Below are 19864 nucleotides of genomic sequence, written 5' to 3'. Positions count from 1 at the left end.
CTAGTAGGGCTATGGCTCAATTCACTCAGCCACTCCTTCCCTGGGGAGGTGATGAAGATCAGAGGAGGGGCATGAAGAGCAGTTCCCTCCCTGCTGTGTATAGAGTGTAAGCCTCCAACGATGCAGGGGCTGGGGAGAGGTGGAAACAGGACGGGCTGTGGAAAATAAAGGCCACAAATTGAATCTGGTAGTCATTAGTGTAAAACCCAGCACAGGGTAAATCAGGTTAGCAAAGTGCCTCTGGAAGGAGGTGTATTAAACCTGAATTATGCAGTGGCACTTGGTCAATGTGGAGAATGGGAGAGATTTGAGGGCCTGATGCTCTAGTGTGCTGGGGAGCAGGGTGTATCCTTGGGCTTTGACTCCAGGGCTGAGGGACTCCTGGCGCAATAGGGGTGTCCAGACTGTTGGGATGCTAGGCCCAGGGTGTCTGATCCCGGATGCATTACTGCCAGGAGTGTGGCCTGGGTGAGTTCCCTCACCTGCTGAGACTGGCTCCTTATAACCTGTACAGCAGTCTAAGCACAGCTACCCTCCAGGAGCTATAGGGTGGGTGGGAATCAGACAGGTAGACCAGCTGGAGGCCACTCTGGGGTTTCCCAGGATGGGCTACAACCTCTCAGAGCATGGTGGGGGGTAATGTTTGCATCTGGTTATAAGAAATCCCATGTGGCTGGAGGGCAGATGCTACAGGAGGTCTCATGCAGTCAGTGGTGCCCAGGTAGCTTATGATTTCACACACTCAATTAGCTTGCTCCCTCTGAGGTGTGTGTGTGTGTGTGTGTGTGTGTGTGTGTGTGTGTGTGTATGATGAGGAGCAAGACCTCAGAGATTAATGGTTCATCCGTGTTTGTCACCAGGCTCACCCTGTGGATGTTTTCTTCTGAGCTCATCCAGATTTGGGAGGTTCTCTTCCAATTCAATGGATCATTTTTTAAATGACTTTAGATGACATTGATAAAAAGCTGAAATGTTAACATAATTCAGAAAAAAAATGTAAGAAGAGAAACACCTCCACACACGCCTGCTTGCACACACACACATATCCACACATTCTCAACCTGTCCTGTGGTTTCTGTTTGCACAATAGTCCCAGCTCAGACCACTGGGGTAGCACACAGCTTCCATTGCAGTGGACATGCTGATTCAGCGGATGCAGTTTTGGAGTTCTCTGTGGTTCTTTGTAGTTACCCCCCTATGATCTTTGTAAACACAACTCACGTTGGTACTCTGCAATGATTAAGTTTGCTTTTATTCCCTTGCAATCTGCTTTTCTCTTTATTAAAATCTAAAGAAAGTACTCATAATTTGAAGCAGAAAAACTCTTATGCTCTTTTGCCTTTGGATAACCTCCTCCCATTGCAAGTGTCAGGACTGAAAAATTCTTGACTTTCCCCTTCATTCATAGATATTGGCTGTGTGTGTGCGTGTGTGTGTGTGCGCGCGCGCATGTGCCCGCACCCTAATCCATGTCCAGTTAGGTCAGCTTGGCATCAGCCCCCAGGCATCCGGTGGTCAGCAGGGCAGACGCTAGGGCAAAGGGATGAAGTAACATAAGCCCACTGCTGTGAGAGAGGCTCTGAGGGCTCATTGGAGGCAGCCGAGGGTGGCAGTCATGGGAGGGGACTGGGAAGGCTCTGGAAGAGCAGCTGCTGAGCTGGGACCTCCAGGTGCCCTCAGGTGAGTGTGAGGACTTCACACAGAGGAAAAAGCCCTCCGCAGAGGCCAGGGGCCATTTCAGAGCTGGCATCAGTGGGACACTGCTGGAAAGTCCACAGTGACCAAGTGCTGGACCCTCGGGAGGTGAGCGGTCATGGGGTGCACGGTTGCAGCAGGCCTGTGGATCTCCTCAGTCGGGCATGAGTTGGGCTTACAGGTGGGCTGTAGGCTGGGCCTGGCTGGGGTCCTCCTGCACCAGGCCCCCCACTGCTCTGCAGTCCCCTGGCCTACCTAGCTGGGCAGGTCCTCCGCACACACGTGCTAATTGGGTGGGTGAGGGACAGGTGGACGGGTCAGGGGGAGGGGGCACTTGCTTTCTCTTTGGAAGGTCACCTTCTTGGCTGCCTGAAGAGTTAAGCCGAGGAGTGAAGATTGGCTGGGAGGCTGGTCGGTCCCTCCCGTGGCCGTGGCCTTTCCACTCCAGCGAGGGGCTGCTCTAAGGCTGGGTCTTTCTCCACACAGGAGATGCTCTGCTAGACCTCGTCAGGTCTCTTCCTGGCCTGGAAATGCTGGTCTCCAAGAGCAAGAGAGCCACGGCAGGCCTCCTCGGGAACGCCACAGCCTGCCTCCTCTGGACGCTGCTGCTGTGGAGCGGGGACCGCGGCTGCCAGGCCCAGCGGGCAGGTAGGGCGCCGTCACAAGCCATGCCGAGTGTACAGCAGCAGGCAGCACGCACGGCCCTGCACCCTCAGTGTGGGGTGTGGGCCTGTGTGAGAGCCAGTAGCCCAGCAAGTGGGTGTGCCCAAGGTCCTCCAGTGGTGTGAGGAATAGCCAGCTATTGCATCAGGGCCTGGGTGTGAGGGGGTATGAGTGGGTGTGAGCACGTGAAGGAATGTGAGAGAACATGAGCACGTGTGTGAATGTGTAAGTGTGTGTATGTGACTGAGCATGTGTGGGTGTGCATGTGAACATGTATGAGTGTGTGAGCATATGCTGTGAGTGTGCATGTGGCTGTGTGCATGTGTGACTGTGTATGTGTGTGAGCATATGCTGTGAGTATGCATGTGACTGAGCATGTGTGAGTGTACGTGAGTATGTAAGTGTGTGTATGTGACTGACCATGTGTGAATGTGCATGTGAACATGTGTGTGTGCACATGTGCTGTGTGTGCATGCATGTGCTGTGAGTGTGCTGTGAGCATGTGTGAGTGAGTGTGAGTATGCAATTGTGCTGAGTGTGTGTGTGAGCATGCATGTGAGTGTGCATGTGACTGTGCATGAGACTGTGAATATGTGTGCATGCATGTGCTGTGAGTATGCATGTGAGCATGTGTGTGAGTGTGCATGTGACTGTACATGTGACTGTGAGTGTATGTGCATGCATGTGCTATGAGTGTGCATGTGAGCAGTGTGAGTGTGCATGTGACTGTGTGCTGTATGACTGTGTGAGTATGCATGTGAGCATGTGTGTGTGAGCAAGTTGTGTGAGTGCACATGTGTGGGATAATTGTGAGTGGCTATGGGAGAAAGTATGATGGTGTGATCCTGCGTGACTGTGCCTGTGGGTGTGAGGGAACGGGTGTGAGAGAGGGAGAGGGCAGTGTGTTGCTGTAACAGGTCCGGTCAGTGGCACGATATGCCATGAGCCTGGCCCTGTCAAGTGCATGCAGGGTTTGGGGCGGGGGCAGAGGGCGGGTTAGGGTTAGGGTAAGGCCCTCTCATGGTATTCTGCTCTGCGAGGGCTTCGGACACATCCCGGGGTGTGGTGACCGGTGGACACACTGGGGTCCATCAGAGAGTGTCCAGGACACAAGGAGAAATCCCTGTGGAGTTGACCAAGGCTCGGTAACATTTACTGGAGATGGGACACCAGGGGCCCGGGAGGTTGAACTGTGACAGGGTGGTTTTGCTGGGCAGCCCGAGGGCCCTGCAGCGGGGGAAGGCCCAGGCAGTGCTGAGAGACGATGGAGGGTCAGGAGCACAGCCAGGCTGTGACCACAGCACCTTCACAGAGTGGGCATTCAGGGTCCTCTGCTCCAATGGTTGGGGCTGTGGGGACTCCCCGAGGTGGCAGATCCAGGCATGAAATGCCACTCCCAGTTTACAAATGAGGAGCTGAGGCAGCGTGGCCCCAAGCCACAGAAGTGAGGCTGGGAGAACATGGAAAGTGACAGTGACATGCTAAAACTTTCTTCTGTGAGCCTCAAAAAATAAAGTTCACGTTATTTCTTTAACAATTTTACAGCATTTTTACTTTGCCTAAGACTCTCAAAGCCTGACTCACTAGGAAGTCTAAACACTATGGACATCCAGTTTGTGTATGAGGTCCCTGGGGCTCTGTGTCTGTCAAGTCGGCCTCAAATGTGCAGTTGATTCAAAGGTGGAAGACGTAGCAGTTTTCTCTTCCAGGCCCTCACCTCACAGAATGGAAGATGCCCGGCGTGAGGGCAGAGGGCACCTGTGAGGGCCTTTGGGTTCACAGAGCCCAGGCTATAGCACTTGATTCTCATGTGCCCACAATCTGGGCTGTTCCTTTGCCTCCAGGAGAAAAATGTGCAGAGAGCTCAGAGGGGCCTCTCAGTGAGGCCTCCCCAGCAAATGAACCTTCAGCTTTAGAACAAATTTGCTCTAGGATTATAGCCTACAGGCCCTGCCTGGCCCTCAGCAGCAATTATCCTGAATAGGCAGGGACATTCCTATCCTAAGGACAAAAGGATGACCTTTGTGTCAAGGAAAGCAACTCCCGGGGGAATTATCTCTGAGTCTACACATCTGGGCAAACACACTCCAAAAGCCCTAATCCTGTTAGGTACAATCCTGCCAAGACCCTCGAGGTGCAGACAATAACTTGGATTTTGAAAACAGGAAGGAAAGATAGGTATGAAATATTCAAGAGTGGCTTTGGTCAGGCCTAATTGTGCATGCGTGTGTGTGCATGGTGTATGTGTGTTTGTGTGTGTGTGTAATTACATATAACTATATTGTTTTTCTGACTTTTGGACTCAATTGCTTGCACATATAAGAGCGGAAGATATAGAATAATAAAGTTCTTCCGTAGCTCTACTTGCCATTGGTGAGCACTGCTGCTCAGCTGCAGGTTCTCTGAGGCACATGTACACAACTACACACACACACACACACACACAGAGAGAAATTGTTTTCCAGAAATCTTTTTATATTATACACAATACTTTGTAAACAACTTTCACACTCAATACTCTTTTGGGAAGCGTGTCCACACTGGTAGATGTGGGTTCCCTGGCAGCCATGACTGTGTGTGATCCATGCCTTGGCATCACGCTGCATGGATCAAGTGCACAATGGCATCGAGTTGTTCCACACAGACCATGGCTAGGATGTTTCCTTAAATTCTCTGATCATGCTCTGTAATATTCCTAGTATATCTTTTTTTTTTTTAATTTAGTTGTAGTTGGACACAATACCTTTATTTTATTTATTTATTTTTATGTGGTGCTGAGGCTCGAACTCAGTCCCTCACACATGCTAGGTGAGTGCTCTACCCTGAGCCACAACATCAGCACCCTAGTATATCTTTTATTCTTCCATCTTTTTTTTTTTTTCCTGTTTTCTTGGGATCAATCACAAATTTGGAATTGATGGATAAAAAAAAAATTCCATCCTTTATGAGAATGATGTGGCAAATTGTATGGCCACTTGTTGAGCAGATAGATGTCTTCTCCTCAAATTCACAGTGACCATCACTCTTTTTTGAACTTTGCCAATCTGGTATTTTAACTAAGTTTTTTTTTTTTTTGTTTTGTTTTGTTATGTTCCATTTTCACTATCTGCATGTTTGGATTTGTGTTCTAGCAGCTTCTGCAGTGCTGCTGCTGGTGTGACCAACAGCACCTTCTGGAGTGGTCAGCACCCAGGCTTCTTGACGGTTCCCCTGTATGTGTACCACTCTGGGGTTTAGGACAACACTTTTCCCACATCATCTAGTTATAAGATGGATGAATAAACTTGCTGCATGGGGCAGATGTGAGGATGAGGAAACTTGGTTTGTTTAAACAAAATCATCATTAGTTTAGGTAAAATCTATAAGCTATAAAGCATATAGCATAAAGCATTATAGAAATTCTTAAATTTACATTGAAAATACACAAATGGGAGATATCCTATATGTAGTAATGATGAATGAAATACTATAAACTATTTAAATATCCAGCAAGAGTGTGCATCAATCAGCTGTGTACATCCCTACAGGAAAGGCCAGGGAAATGGCCCTTATCAACCAGGAACTGATTTCTAGCATAGTGCTAGGTGTGGGTAAACAACTTGAACATCAGGTCTGATTCCCAGTAACTAAGCGGAAATTGAAGGTAATCAAGGATATATACCACGACTGGCAATGTTGTCTCTGTGGATGGGAAAACCAGTGTTCAGTTTGTGATTGCCTTTTCTGAGTTTTCTGAAATAGGCTTGTGTTATTTGTAAGTAGGTTTAAAAAATAGCAATAATAAAATTTACTTTTAAACCAAAATTGAAGTGCAGAGATTGACACCTAGTGGCGTTCCAAGGGTGTGAATCATGTTAAGGTGCTGTCACTATCCTCAGTGGAATTCACAGCAAGCTTGGGGAGGCCCCTCTTGTTGCTACCAAACAGGAGCCCTGTGCTCAGAATCCCGATTGTCACCTGCAGTGCTGGCAGAGCAGGCAGGTACTGGAGTCAGGCGCCTGTACAGGTCCCAGTGTCCACTCCTTTAGGGCCTTGGGGACATGCTTTTCCACAACCCATTTGCGCTATGTCACCCTTTCTCTTGCCCCTGCAGGCTGCAAAACTGTGCACTATGATCTGGTGTTCCTCCTGGACACCTCCTCCAGCGTGGGCAAGGAGGACTTTGAGAAGGTCCGTCAGTGGGTAGCCAACCTGGTGGACACCTTCGAGGTGGGCCCAGAGGGCACCCGCGTAGGTGTGGTGCGCTACAGCGACACGCCCACCACTGCCTTTGAGCTGGGCCGCTTCAGTTCGCGGGAGGAGGTCAAGGCTGCAGCGAGGCGCATCACCTACCACGGAGGCAACACCAACACGGGCGACGCGCTGCGGTACATCACCAGCCGCAGCTTCTCCCCGCAGGCCGGCGGGCGGCCGGGGGACCGCGCCTTCAAGCAGGTGGCCATCCTGCTGACCGACGGCCGCAGCCAGGACCTGGTGTTGGATGCGGCCACGTCCGCCCACGCTGCAGGCATCCGCATCTTTGCGGTGGGCGTGGGTGCAGCGCTGAAGGAGGAGCTAGAAGAGATTGCCTCGGAGCCCAAGTCTGCACATGTCTTCCATGTGTCCGACTTCAACGCCATCGACAAGATCCGTGGCAAGCTGAGGCGCCGCCTGTGTGAAAGTGAGTGGCCTGGCCTCCCTGTGTGGAGTTTGTCCCAGTCCAAGGGCAGCGTGCCCTGCGACCAGCATGGTCAGTGTGGTGTAGCGAGGCAAACGAGCAGCGCAGCAGGCGGAAGTTAGGTGAACAGCAGGTGCGGGGACAGAGAAAGCCGCCTTGCCTAGGGGTCAGTGTGGTAATGGATCTGGAGGACCAGCCAGCCAGTTATTAGGGAGTCTGTCTTCCCACTTCTGGGGCAGAGATGGAAAAGGCTTTGGGATTAAAGTCTTCCTTCTAAATCCTCACCCCACTGTGAGATGCAGGAGGACTAAAGGCCTGAGCGTCCATCTTCATCTCTGAGCTGGGAACATGGTCTTCTAACCAACAAGGCAGCACTTGAAAAGTCCTCACTGAGGCATTTGGCAGGTGGCAAGGTCTCCTAAGGGGCTTCAGTGAACCATCAAACAAGAAAATGGGCATACACAGGGTATGTGAGCTAACCAGGCCAGCAATCTAGCTGCAACTCTTCAGAGATGGTCAGGGGCTGTCTCTCCCAGCCAAGTGCTCTTGACCTGCAGCCCTGTGAGATAACCCCAGTTCTCCCACTTGTTTGTCTGGAATCCGTCTCATTGTGGCTGGGGGAGGACGGGCCATTGGGCAGGAGGCAGGCACAGAGCATGAATGGCTCTGGGGCTGACCTGGAAGCCTGACCTCCAGGATCTTACTTAGTGGGTCATTCTGAGGACAGTCCCCTCCCCAGGATAAGGAGGATGAAGTGGTTTTCTCAAGGTCCAGCTTATCTGTAGTTTCTACAGGTTAGACCTGGATGGTGCCTGTATCTTTCCCCACCAGGCCTGGCAGGGCTGTGCCTTGAGGCTGGGGAGGTGGGGGCTATAGACAGTCAGTGGACTAGTCTTAGTCTATCTTATTTACAACTGCAGGGGACCGGCCAACCCCTCCCAGGGAAGCCCAGTGGTCCAACCTCTATCAGGAGCAGGGATGGTCCTAGGGTTTGGGCAAGTGATGGGAGGGACTGGCAGTGAGAGCAATTGGGTGTGGCCTAGCAATTGGGCACAGGCCTGGCGTGTGCCCAGTCAGCACACAGCTGAACTACTCTAGGAACTTGATGGTTCTTGGTTTCTTACCACACATGGAGCTTATCTCTCTGTTGCTTATTTAATCTCCACTTATTTTTTCAACAGAAATGCATTGAGGATCAACTTTTTGTGCAACTTTGTGCTGATTTCTGGGGCTATAGAAAAACATGAGACCTAGCTCCTATCTTCAGTGTGTTCCTCATCTAGAAGCCAGGAAAGACATGAGAAGAGCATGTGATACTGGGTGGTTGAGGGGTGTCTTCATAAAGGTTCAGGCAGTCCCAAGGGCTGGGGTTTTGTGTGGTGAAGGCGGTAGTGATGTTGAGGAGGGAGGGCGGGCTCCCTGGAGGAGGTGTGCTCAGGTTGTTGGTGAGCTGTGGAGGGAGGAGGAGGTGGTGGGGTGGCATTAGGAGATGCCACAGCACAGTGTCTGAGGTCATGGGGAAGTGGGGGCTTTGTCAGATTATCAGAATTTCAATAGAGAAGACTTGTGTGCTAAGGTGAGGGCGTGTTAGGATTTTATGCAGGAATGTGACAGTTTATTAGGCAACAGGGCTAGGAGCAGATTCTAGCCTCAGGCCTCCCTCTTCCTGTCTCCAGGGGCTGGTCTCCTCCTGTGTGCCTATGGAATGCAGCTGTCACCATCATGTCACCATCCATGATTGGATGATGCCTCAGAGCATAGACCACAGAAGTCCCCACTCTAACTGACTTGAAGATTGAAAAGGCCAGAAGTCAGGCAGCTTGGCACCAGGAAAGCAGGCCATACCAGGCTTCTGTCTGGGTGGTAACGCAGCACCCCCAGACTTGTGTGAAGGCCCCAGCAGTAAATGGGTCCACTAGTGAGACACGGATGAAGGATCTGCTTAGAGAAGGCTCAGATCAAGAGATGGGCTGGATGAATAATTTGCCTGACTCCTGAGGGCTAAGGACGCGCTCCCAGCAGCAGCTCTGCCTTGGAGGTCTCAATTGCCCTCCAGACTGCAGCTAAAGGAACCGGGAAGCCCCACCCCCGCCCGCCCTTCCTGCTTGGCTGGGCCTCCAGGTAGCCTGGCCTCTTCTGATACCAGCTGACAAGAGTCTAGGTGCTGTCGTCCCAGTGGCCTCCTGAGGCTGGCAGAGGAGAGGATAATAGAAGCGGGCAGACTGGGGCTACCCTCGTAAGGCACCTCCCAGCGCCCTTAGAGCTCCGCGGGCCTGCCAATCCAAGGGGAGGGGAGTTCTCCCCCCTCCCCCGTCTGACATTCAGTCTGATTGGCTAAGGAAGGTCATGTGACTGCTCCTTGGCCAATCACTAGCCTCAGAGTGTAAGCCGGCTGCAGGCGCTAGGGATAGGGGCATTAACCCCTGTAGTCTTTTTAACATTTGGGAGTGGAGGTAGCTACCACACCTGTGCCTGTGAGAAAAGGAGTCTGATACATGGAGGAAAAGTAGCCGGTACCTTAAGAGAAGGAGAAGCAGGTGCAGACCAGCTGAGAATGACTCTGTGAACCTTGGGAAAAAACTCTCCTATCCCCGTAGCCAGGGTGCTCCAAATGCCTCCCTGGGAGATTCCAGTTCTCACTCAGTTGCCTAAGGCGAATCCCTTTTTGTAAATACAGCTGCACGATGAAGAGGGCTTGATCTATTCTGGTGACAAACCAAATAAAATGCCCTAACAGTGGCTTCAGTTAAAAACAAAGGAAAACAAAAATAAAAGATCTAACAGTAACATATTGGAAACATCTGGTAAGATTAGATCAAGGAGGCCACAAAATCCACACACCAGGAATCCCTCTGCACATGATAGAAGATGCCCCTGAGTGACTTCACAGCCTGAACTGCATAGGAGCTGTTCTGAATAGGGGCCTATTGATGATCTGGAACGTGGCAGAATAACAATAGGGGGTTATTTTATGAAGCAGGAATTCATAAGACCCATTTAGTCATGCCTTTAAGGACCATGGATGGTGGCAGCTGTTAAATTCAATCTAATCCTTTGGTCACTTTGTAACCATGCATGATAGTAGACTTTGTTCATTTCCACCCATCCATTCCTTCATTTTTATTCATTCATTAAACATTCATTGAGTGGTTCTTTGGTGTTGGGGCACAGCCAGGGACCCAGGATACAGGGATGGAGTTGGCATTCTCTTTGACCTCAAAAAGCACCTGTCCACTTGGGACAGCAGGAAAGTGGCAGACAGCTACACTATTGGGTGTGTGCATTGGGTGTCACCTATGTGTTATGTAAGTGTTAATATCTCCCTACACACACAAGAGTATAAGCATCACCAGGATGACGTCCACTGCTTTCAGTCCATGGTTCCTGCAGCAGATCCTGGCATTTAGGAAGGGTTCTCTAATATTGTTTAAAGGAAGTCGAGGACAGTGCCCTGACAATGAATTCTGTGCTTGCTGTTGTGATGTGTGTACTTTGGAAGTAATTATGTAGTGGTCTGTCCCAGCTCCTGCCAAGGGCCAATAATAAAAATCTCCCACAAATCAGAAAGCACACTCAACAATAACTGAAAACTTGAACTTGTGAGTACAGACAAATCGTTAGATTTTCAAGGTTGATGTGAGTCTGGCAAAGGCACACTGGCTGAGGCAAGCTGAATGTCAAAAATCTCAGCAGACTTCCTACAGTGGGACTTACGCAGAGGGAGACCCAGGGAGCTGGTTCCACTTTGCATGAGAAGAACTGAGGAGTCTGCCATTAGCTGAGCCTCTTTCAGCCTCGCTCCATCTTCCCCAGCCGCCATGTGGGCCCTGACACCATGCAAGTGGGAGCCTGGTGCTCCTGACCTGCTTGTTCAATGTGTGTGACTACTGAGCATTTGGCGTGGGTCTGGCCCAAACTGAGCCCTGCTGTAATTGTAAAACACACACTGGATTTTGTAGATTTAGCATGAATAAAAGAAAGTAATGCAGCTATGAATTTTTATATTGACTGATTATATATTGAATTGATAATTTGGAAAAATAGACTTAAATACAAGATATTAGTAAGAAAAAACCTATCTTGTTTCTTTTTATTACTTTTAATGAGGATACTAGAAAATTACTGCATATGTGGCTCACATTTTCTTTTGGGTTGTTGCCCTAGGGGTCAAGATCATTGCATGGTTGGCAGCATGGATGGATAGTAGTGGTAGTGAAGGGGTTGGGTTGGCAGTGTAGACAGTGGATATGATCCCACTTTCTTGGCCATTACACTTATTATTAGTGTGATATTTAGCATATTACCTGATATCTGTGAATTTTAGTTTTTACAGTTACAGATAAAAATCTTTCCCCCTCCCCATATAATAGCATGCCTGATGCATCGTGGGCTTAAAGGGTGGGGTGGTCATTGTTGCTGCCTCCTCCCCTCTCCCTCTCCTCCAACAATGCTGATGTTGGTGATGACGTATGAAGTTCTGGTTGCTTCCAAAGCCATGTGTGCTCTTTCCATTGAGCTTGGCTACTGAATGGAGGAAGGACAGCTCTGAGGACCAGCAGGTGTCCAGGGGCTGCCCTTTAGAGAGGAAGCTGAGTCTAGAGCCAATGAACAGGAAGTGAGGGACTGGTGTCCATGGTGGAGTGCAGTGTCCCCCTGCCCTAAGACAGCAGGGGTTGGAGTCTGTGGGCAGAAGCTGATCTGGAAGCCAGCCAGGAGTGGCCAAATGGGCAGAGGAGGGGTGGTGGGCTGAACTTCCTTTGGATATCCCATGCAGAAGACTTTCCATTGTCCAAATGCTTTTGGACCACCTGTGGACCTCACCTGTCCTACTTCTCAGGTCTCGGATGCCCCCATTCAGTGTTCTTTTAAGAGCTATGTTGGAATCCCAGCCACACAGCCTGCCACCCAGGGCTCAGCGGCAGGGCATAAGTGGGTGTGAATAGTTAATTTTCTCTTCATACGTGTCTGACTGTCTGTGCTCACATACACGGCAGATGTGTCTGCACAGAGTTGGCACCATGCTATCCCGACTTACCACTGAGGGCACGGTGCCTGAAGAACTTGAGTTACTCCTAAGGTGGCCTAGCTGCCTGAGGGCTGAGTGGGGAGTTTAGCCTTTGTGTGCTTGACCCCAGGTTCTGAGTTCCTCTGGCTGGTTCCACTTACATTAAAGAAGCAGCTTTAAATACCCATTTTACCAAAGTGTCATCAGGATCCTTCGTCTGAATGTCATGGTCCTTCCTGTCTTGTGGTTGATGGCACTGAGGTGCAGGGAGGCATGACAGGGACTACCGAGGATGACAGAGGCCAGGAGCGGACTCTCGGCTGAGGGGTCTGCCATTAGCCGAGCCTCTTGCAGCTCGGGAGTCCTGCTGGACATGTGATACTGCACTTTCCCTGGTCCCTTGCAGAGGTCTGTCTCACATTTGGTGACCAGTAGCTGCTGGCTGAGTAGCTGAGTGAAACTAAGGCTACTCAGAGAAACCATCATCTCTGTTTTGTAAGTGAAAAAAGTGCAGATGTGTAGGTGGCATGAGGCCGTGATGACCACAGTGACCAGTGTCAATAGAGGTGACACTGGAGCAGTCTCATGACCTGTGTAGGCCTCTCCCAGTGGCCTCTTCTAGGGTCCTCTGTGGTGCTGTAGTATCCCCTTGGCCTTGGATGCTTTCAGAGAAGTGCCTCCATGTCAGGGTACCAACTCTGGCTTCTCTGTGGCCTGAGAGAGGTTCCCAGGGGACCAATCTCAGCCTCAGCTTCCCACAGCCTATGGGGTGGAGGCTGTGGACAGGCCCAGAGCATCGGCTGTAATTAAGAGCTCTCTCCACCCCCGGCTCTGCTGTGGCCACAAAGCAACCCTTATATAGCTTATCGGGTTGCTCTAAGTGGTCTGTGGAATGCCAGCGGGGAGGGCCTCCACCTACTTCTATTCTGGGGACATGCTATGGTGGTCCTCTATCCCATCTCGTGGGCAGAGACCTCCTAGGTTCTGCCTTTTGTTCCTGGACTCCTGGGTGGGGGTGTTGGTCTGGATCAGGGGAGGGTAGGAGCTTCTCTCATGCTTGTGTGGTGCTTGCCTGTCCCTGACGCGTGGCCATCCTCTCTCTCTCTGCTCCTCGTGCTGCATGGGTAGCTGCATTCCTCCTCTAACGGGAGTTTTAACTTCTGGCTACTAATGTGACCCGGGGCAGGAGGGGGAGTGACTTCTTTGAGGTGAAGGGCAGGTCAATTCTATCCTTAAATTGTTCACCTTGACTCACACTGGAAAGATGTGGGCATTGAAGCTCGGTTCTGCATTTGGATTTGGGCGTGGTGGCCTTTAATTCACTACACCTGTTTTCTGCTGTGATAGCAGTGACTGGGCGGGCCATGGTCCCCAGCCTTTCTGAGGGCTCCCCCTTTCCTTGTCTCGTGCCCGGCAGCCAGAGCACCTAACCTTCCAAAGGAATCAGCTATTGGGTGCCCTTAAAATTTATTTCAGTAGATAACACAACTCATGTAATTAGAAATGGGCTCCATGGACATTTATGGTCACCATCTCACAACAGTGAATTTTAAAAGGACTCTTTATATGTGTTTTTGTGTTATTTTAATGATTTTTTTTGAGCCATATTCTCCCCTGGGAACTGTCCTGAGGCCTCTGTGGTCCTACTTGAGGGTAGGAAAGGACATAGGTGACAAAACAAATAGCAGAGTGGGCCAAGTGGCTCACGTGGAGACAGGTGCTCTGAAGCAGGTGGAGCAGGAGCCTTCTCAAGTACCCAGTTGGTGGGGGCTGGGGGAGCCTCTGACAGGGAAAACATTAGAGATGCTCTAGGAATGGCATGAAGCCCAGTGGGGAGGTCAGATGTACAGGCCAGGACTGATGGGCACAGGGAATGGTGGGAGCAAAGGGCCTGAGGTGGAGTCCATTGGGCCTGTGGGGGGGAGAGACCAGGGGCCGAGGAGGGGAGGCAAGGCCTGGGCCAGGTGTGATTGCCTGTGTCCCAGGAGGCAGAGGGGAAGCTGAGCCATGTGTTCAACCTTCCCAAGTTCGCACAGCTGGGAGGGAGGTCCTGGGGCAGCCTTAGCCAGAGCAAAGTCCACCAGAGTGCCCTGCAGTCACCTCTCCCCTGAGGACCCAGCCAAGTGCCGCATGGCCTCCAGGCTGGCGGTTAGCGAGTCTGCCCTGGGGAATTCTTGGGTCACTGGCTCCCTGTGAACGCGAGTTTTACAAAGTTATCAAAGAGGCCACATCCCTGCTGGTGGCATTGTCCCCAGTGACCATGCCTGCCTGACCACACTCCTGCCTCCCCCAGTGTCTATTGGCCTGGCCACTCTACACACATAGACACACCTCACACACCTCACACACCTCACATGCACACATTGGGAACACGTATGTGACCACAGAGTGACCCACACAGCTGTTCTCTCTGGGTGGACCCAGAGGCCAGAGAGGAATGGGTGGCAGCAGCAGCTGTGGGTTTGGAGTGCCACGTCAATGACTGTGGCTTGGCACTTGGGACCATGCAGGCCTCAAGCAGCCATTGGGTTCCAGCCCTGCCCTCCACCTAAAGGTCATTGTGAGTGCCCCTTGGGGAAACTTGTAATGATCGTGCTCCCTAGAAATAGCCATCCGGTTACTTAATTCTCATTATGTGCCGGGAAATTTTATTAGAAAATTACTGAAAATGATGAAAAACTAAAAGCCACCCTTCATTTATTTTTAATTAGTTTTTAACTTGTGTACTTCAAGGAAGAAACAGCAGACTCCCAGCTCTGCCAGCCAGATCCAAGCCAGTTTGATGCATGACCTCTCCTGACTCCAGCCCCTGCCTAAAACCAGAGAACTGGCAGTCACCCCACAGGAGCTTCTACACCCAGGGTCCTGCCACTTGCTTATTTACATGACAGCATGTGGCTGCTTCTCATTACTTGCAGTGAATGTGTCCCTTTCTGGCAGTGGGGCAGACACAGTGCTTTCTGAATGGGTGGTAGTTTGCTTTTCCCCTGGGCTCTGGTCTGCCAGGCCAGGGCTGAGCGGGGCTTTGTTGCAGAGAGCCTTCACTGGCTGGGGATTTGTTCCTGCAGGCTGCCTCCGTGAAGAGGTCTGCATTTCTACAGTGCACGGCCGAGGCACATGCAGAGGCAGAGGCCCTGGCTGCTCCCACCCAGCATCTGGAGCCGTGGCCAGGGTGTGACTCGCAGCCCCCTCCTTCCTCTCTGTGAACCTTGGGCCACTTGGGTAATCTCCTTCTGCCTGATCTCTTCACCTGCAAAGAGGATGTCACAGTGTTCCCTTCCTTGCTGAGGGTGTGAGGATCTAGTGAGGTAGTGCCAGGGACGTGCCTGGTGCGCTGGTGGGGCTGGGCACCTGCTCTCAGGATACCCACATGTACACACGCACATGCGTAAAAGACAGTTTCCTGTGTGTGACCAGATGATCAAGCCAGAGCTTAGGTCAGTGTTTCTCAGCACTTACTATTGTTTTCCCCTCCTAAAGAAGCCTGTGGAAGCAAAGTGTTTAACTGTCCTCTTCTCTGAAGTTGTAAGGTCACCCCTCAGCCACATCCAGCAGCCTGTGCAGTTGGGTTGACTGAGGCAGAAACGCTCATGTCTCCACTGCCCCATCCCCAAACCAGTGTCTGCCCCTCCGAGAGCAGCTGCCTGGGGGCACAGGAGGGGTCCCAGGAGGGGACTCAGGGTGGCCAGGGTGGGGTCCTGTGTCCCTCCCTCACAGACTGTGACTTTTGAGCATCAGGCACAGACAGTGGACTCATGTAAAGCCTGAGCTAAGTTCGGGCTTTTCTGTATATATTTGACAAGAGACTCCTTTTTCCTCTAAAATGAAGACAGAGTTAGCACTTTGCTTTCTAGAGCGTGCCTGTGTGATCTTTGCTCCCTCTGCAACCTGGCCTGTACTCAGTGCCAGTCCTGGGCCAGCTCTTGCCATCCCGTGGTGTCCTGAAGAGCCCTAGATGGATGTCAAAGGGGCCCGCATGGAAGCCCAGCTCTGCCACATTCCAGCCAGCAGCCACTGCCAGCAGCCTCACCCCCGAGCCTTGGTCTCCTCGTCTATAAAACAGAGATGATGAAGATCTGCTTGTGTTTTCAAACATCCTTGATGGTATTGTAATCACACAGTGTGTTTCTGGCCAGCTGGAACAAACAAACAAATATACACCTGTGAAAAGTCAAGCACCACCAAATAATGTGGCTGGGCCCAAGTCCCCAACATGGGAAAGGAGTCAAGTCTACCTGTCCTGAGCTCTGCACAGGGAACTGTCCCATCAGGAAGGGAAGGCCTGTCTTGGTGTAATGCAGGGAATGGCAGATGACGGTCCGCGGGCCACATCTGGCCAGCCATCACCGCCTGATTCCCTGGAGTACTGCTCACAGTGCACACTGACCAGGGCTGCCTGTGCCCGGAGCCGCCGCAGGCTCAGTGGCTGTGGCAGAGACCCCCTGACCTGCACAGGCTGCAGTGCTTACTCTGTGGTCCTCCATGGAAGCTGGCCGACCCCTGAGGCTGATTCTACACGATGACTGAGGGTCTGAAGTCACTGCCATAAGCTCTCAGATAGGAGGCTTCCTGCCCTCGGTCTCCTCCTCGGGGCACTGAGTGGAATGGGCATGGCTCCTCTGAAGGGCTCCTCTTCCCTTCCTTTCTGTGTCATGGTCAACATCGCACATAGCCAGCTGTCCCTCCACGTGTCCTCCAATTACAGGCTTTCCCCGGCCTTTCGTGCTTCTGGTTCCACGGGTGTTCGTAAGAAAGGCCGCGCCTCCCGGGTCTCACACGTGGACTCCCTCCCAGGTCCCAGTGGGACTAGAAGGGGTTTTGAGCTCTGATATGCATCAGTCCTCTTGCCACTGTCCAGCTGTGGGGACCTGTGCCAGCCACATGGCTCTGGTCCTGCTGCCAGGAAGCTGAGTCCTCACAAGCGTGACCACCCCATCGGGGGGTGGCAGCATGTCTCAGTGTTCCAGCTCATGGAGAGCCGTGTGAGCTTACCTCTTGGTTTCAGTGTTGGGTTGACCAAGGGGTAATGTGTAGAGGCCACAAGTAAATTGATATTTGTCAAAAGCACACAAGCACACACACAATCTATATATAAAACATGTTTAAATATAAATGTGTATCTCTATAATTAAATTTGTGGGGACATCTTGCACTTCCGAGCATTTCTCTTGTCCTGCTGCTACCCTTGCTTGTTAATCTTAGAGCAAGAGGCGACACAGGGTTACGGGACATGCCATGGCTTTCCCAGAAATGTGTCCACGAAGTGCAGTGCTCATTACAAGTTCAGGTTGCAGGGAGGAGAACGGAAAGCAGCCGGCCACGTTGTAGGGCTTCGAGGACTGGGCTGGGAAGGTCCTTTGATCATACTCCTTTGGTTTCCTCAGATTCCCCACACAGAGGCACATGCACACACACATATGTGGACACACAAGCACAGGACACACATTTATGGCCCCACACAGATCCACAATACAGGACTTTTCAATCACACACGTATGCACATGTGTGCGCGCACACACACACACACACACACACAACCAACGTTTATATGAAGGGCCTTCTATGTCACTCTTAAGCTCTTAAGGGACTGTTGGTTCAGGACAATAATGATGCCTTCCCTCTGTCCACAACTTGTAAGCATCTACTTGCAGTTGCCCAGAAAAAATAAATTTATTATAAACCTGTGTTTGCATTTTAAATATCCTCATGAAGTACCCACCCGTATTTTCTAGAGACCTGCTCTGGCTAGTCTGTGTGGCTCGATTGGTGGCAGATGCGTAGACAGCTCCTCTGCTTGCTGACATGATAGATTCTCCTGTCCTCTGGTCTGACAACCAGATGTGAGTGGGCACGGCTGATGGGGATGGAAGGTGAGACCAGGTGCTTGCTGGTCTCCTGAGGGAGCTGGAGGCAGGCGGGCTGCTCAGGAGGCCCTGCATGGTGGGGTCTGTAGCTCTTGGCACCTGCCCAGCACTGTGTTCTCAACCATGAGCATCTTCTGTCTTGGAGCCCCCAAATCTGGGGAGCAGGAAGACACGGTCCTGCCTGTGCTCTAGATGGGGTGGAATCAGAGGCCATGAGGGGGTGTAGGTTGGGTGTAGGGCCCCAGTGTGGAGCCAAGTGCCTTCCTTCACACCTCTGCTCACCTGAGCTGACTGGGCTTGGCAGAATCTGGCTGTACACTCAAATGGGGCCCCGACCCACGAGTGGCCTTCAGTGAGAGGACAAGGAGGACTGCAGGCTGCGTGTGCTGTTTATAAATTACAGAGGTGTCCTGGAAAGTCCATTCCATCCTAACTTGCATATGCACATGTGACAGCCTAGGAGGCAGGTAGGAATTCAGATTCCCTGGGTTCCTCAAAGTGACATGCAAAGACACGGTGGCCCAGGGAGACTCACAGCCTGGCCCCAGCCCAGTCCACGGCCTGGCCTCCTTGTCTTCACCACTCCTGCTTGATCTGGAACCAGGAGGGTCCCATGTGCATGAGCCAGAGCACCCTGGGTGTGAGGTCAAGCTTGTCTGTGTGTCCCACAAGCACCTGCTCCCAGGCCAGTGAGAGGCCTGGTCCTTCTCAGGAAAACAGGTGGGCAATGAGGCTGGACTCTTGGAAGTAGGCACAGGCTCTCTGGGGTGGGGTGTCTCCAGGACCCAAGCCTCTGGAACACAGTCTGGAAGAGGAACATGAGTCCGAGAGGGTCTGGTCCCTGTCCCTTCTCCTTTTCTGTGGGGCATGGTGAAATTGAGGGGCTCTGGGCATACCTGGATCCAAAGGTGGCTTTATTTATTTATTTATTTAATTTTTTTATTAGCTACACATGACATTACAATGATCTTGGCAATTCATACATTTGAATCATTGGGGTATAATTTCTCATTTTTTTTTTTTTTTGGTGCGGGGACAATTGGACATAAAAGAATATAGTTTCTAAAATCCAGGAGGCCTCAGTTGTAAAACTTCCATTGCTGCCTACCGGCTCTGTGGGTTTGGGCAGGAAGCATTACCTGTATTTTTGACTGGAATAGAGGAAGAAAAAACCTTCCATAGATATGTGGTGAAGATTTGAGGAGAGAGAGCTGCAGATCATGTGTCCTTAGTGAGCCTGGACCCCGTCCCCACAGCCTTCCACATTCCTGCCTCAGGAGGGGTTGATTGACCAGAGCCCAGAATAGACAGAAGCCTGGTCAGATGGAGCTGGCCCAGGCAGAGTACCGTGTGGCCCCGCATGCTCCCGGCCCACTTCTGCCTTCAGTCCTTATTTCTCATGTCCTCCAGGTGGAACTTTGGTAGCATGGACTCTCAGACTGTGGTCTGCTCACAGCAGGCCGCACACCAGCACCGAGCAGCCCAGCTGGGCATCAGCGCCTCTCCCTGGTGCAGGTCCCTGGGTGTGGGGTCGGGGCAGTTGGAAATGTCTCCAGGGGAACTCTGGCTCAGCCACAGTAACTCACCTCAGGTGGATAATCGCAGCGGTGGGGTCTAGCCTGAGCGATGTCTAAGGCTCCCTGGTCCACAGGTTTTGTTGATAGGAGGCCATGAACAGCCTCATGAAGTTATGAAGACAGACGGGGAGCTTGAGGGAGCTAGTAGACCTGAGTGCAGATCTTTGCAAACCTAGACTAGTGGAAGCTTTTATTCATCTTTTAGAAATCCTAACTCCTGAGGCCAGGCAGCACCTATCAAGGTGAGACACTGAGATGCTTAGGCTGGCAGACTGGGTTTGAGTTCCTGTGCTTGACATTTATCACCTCTTAGTCACTATTTAGCCTCTTTGTGGGCAGGTCTAGCATCTGCAGGGTGGGACCACAGCCTCAGTTTCCTCATCTGAAACATAAGGATGACAAA

General features: G+C 51.5%; 1 protein-coding gene across 3 annotated transcripts in view; it reads left to right on the top strand.

Annotated features, from left to right (window-relative positions):
- COL22A1 (collagen type XXII alpha 1 chain) overlaps positions 1-19864 on the top strand; it is a 238332-nt gene that overhangs the window by 28520 nt on the left and 189948 nt on the right. For 2 of the 3 annotated variants that reach the window (XM_081266209.1, XM_081266208.1), the window contains exons 2-3: positions 2182-2343; positions 6452-7018. In XM_081266209.1, the coding sequence (XP_081122335.1) occupies positions 2226-2343; positions 6452-7018 (685 nt within the window). In that variant the 5' untranslated portion in view covers positions 2182-2225. The remainder of the gene's footprint in view (positions 1-2181; positions 2344-6451; positions 7019-19864) is intronic. The other variant, XM_081266210.1, reaches the window with a different exon arrangement.

The sequence above is a fragment of the Spermophilus citellus genome (assembly GCF_964194105.1).
Source record: "Spermophilus citellus genome assembly, chromosome: 14".
NCBI classification, from domain to species: domain Eukaryota; kingdom Metazoa; phylum Chordata; class Mammalia; order Rodentia; family Sciuridae; genus Spermophilus; species Spermophilus citellus.
The sequence above is the reverse complement of the archived record's forward strand: the minus strand, read 5'-3'. Positions and strand labels throughout refer to the sequence as shown.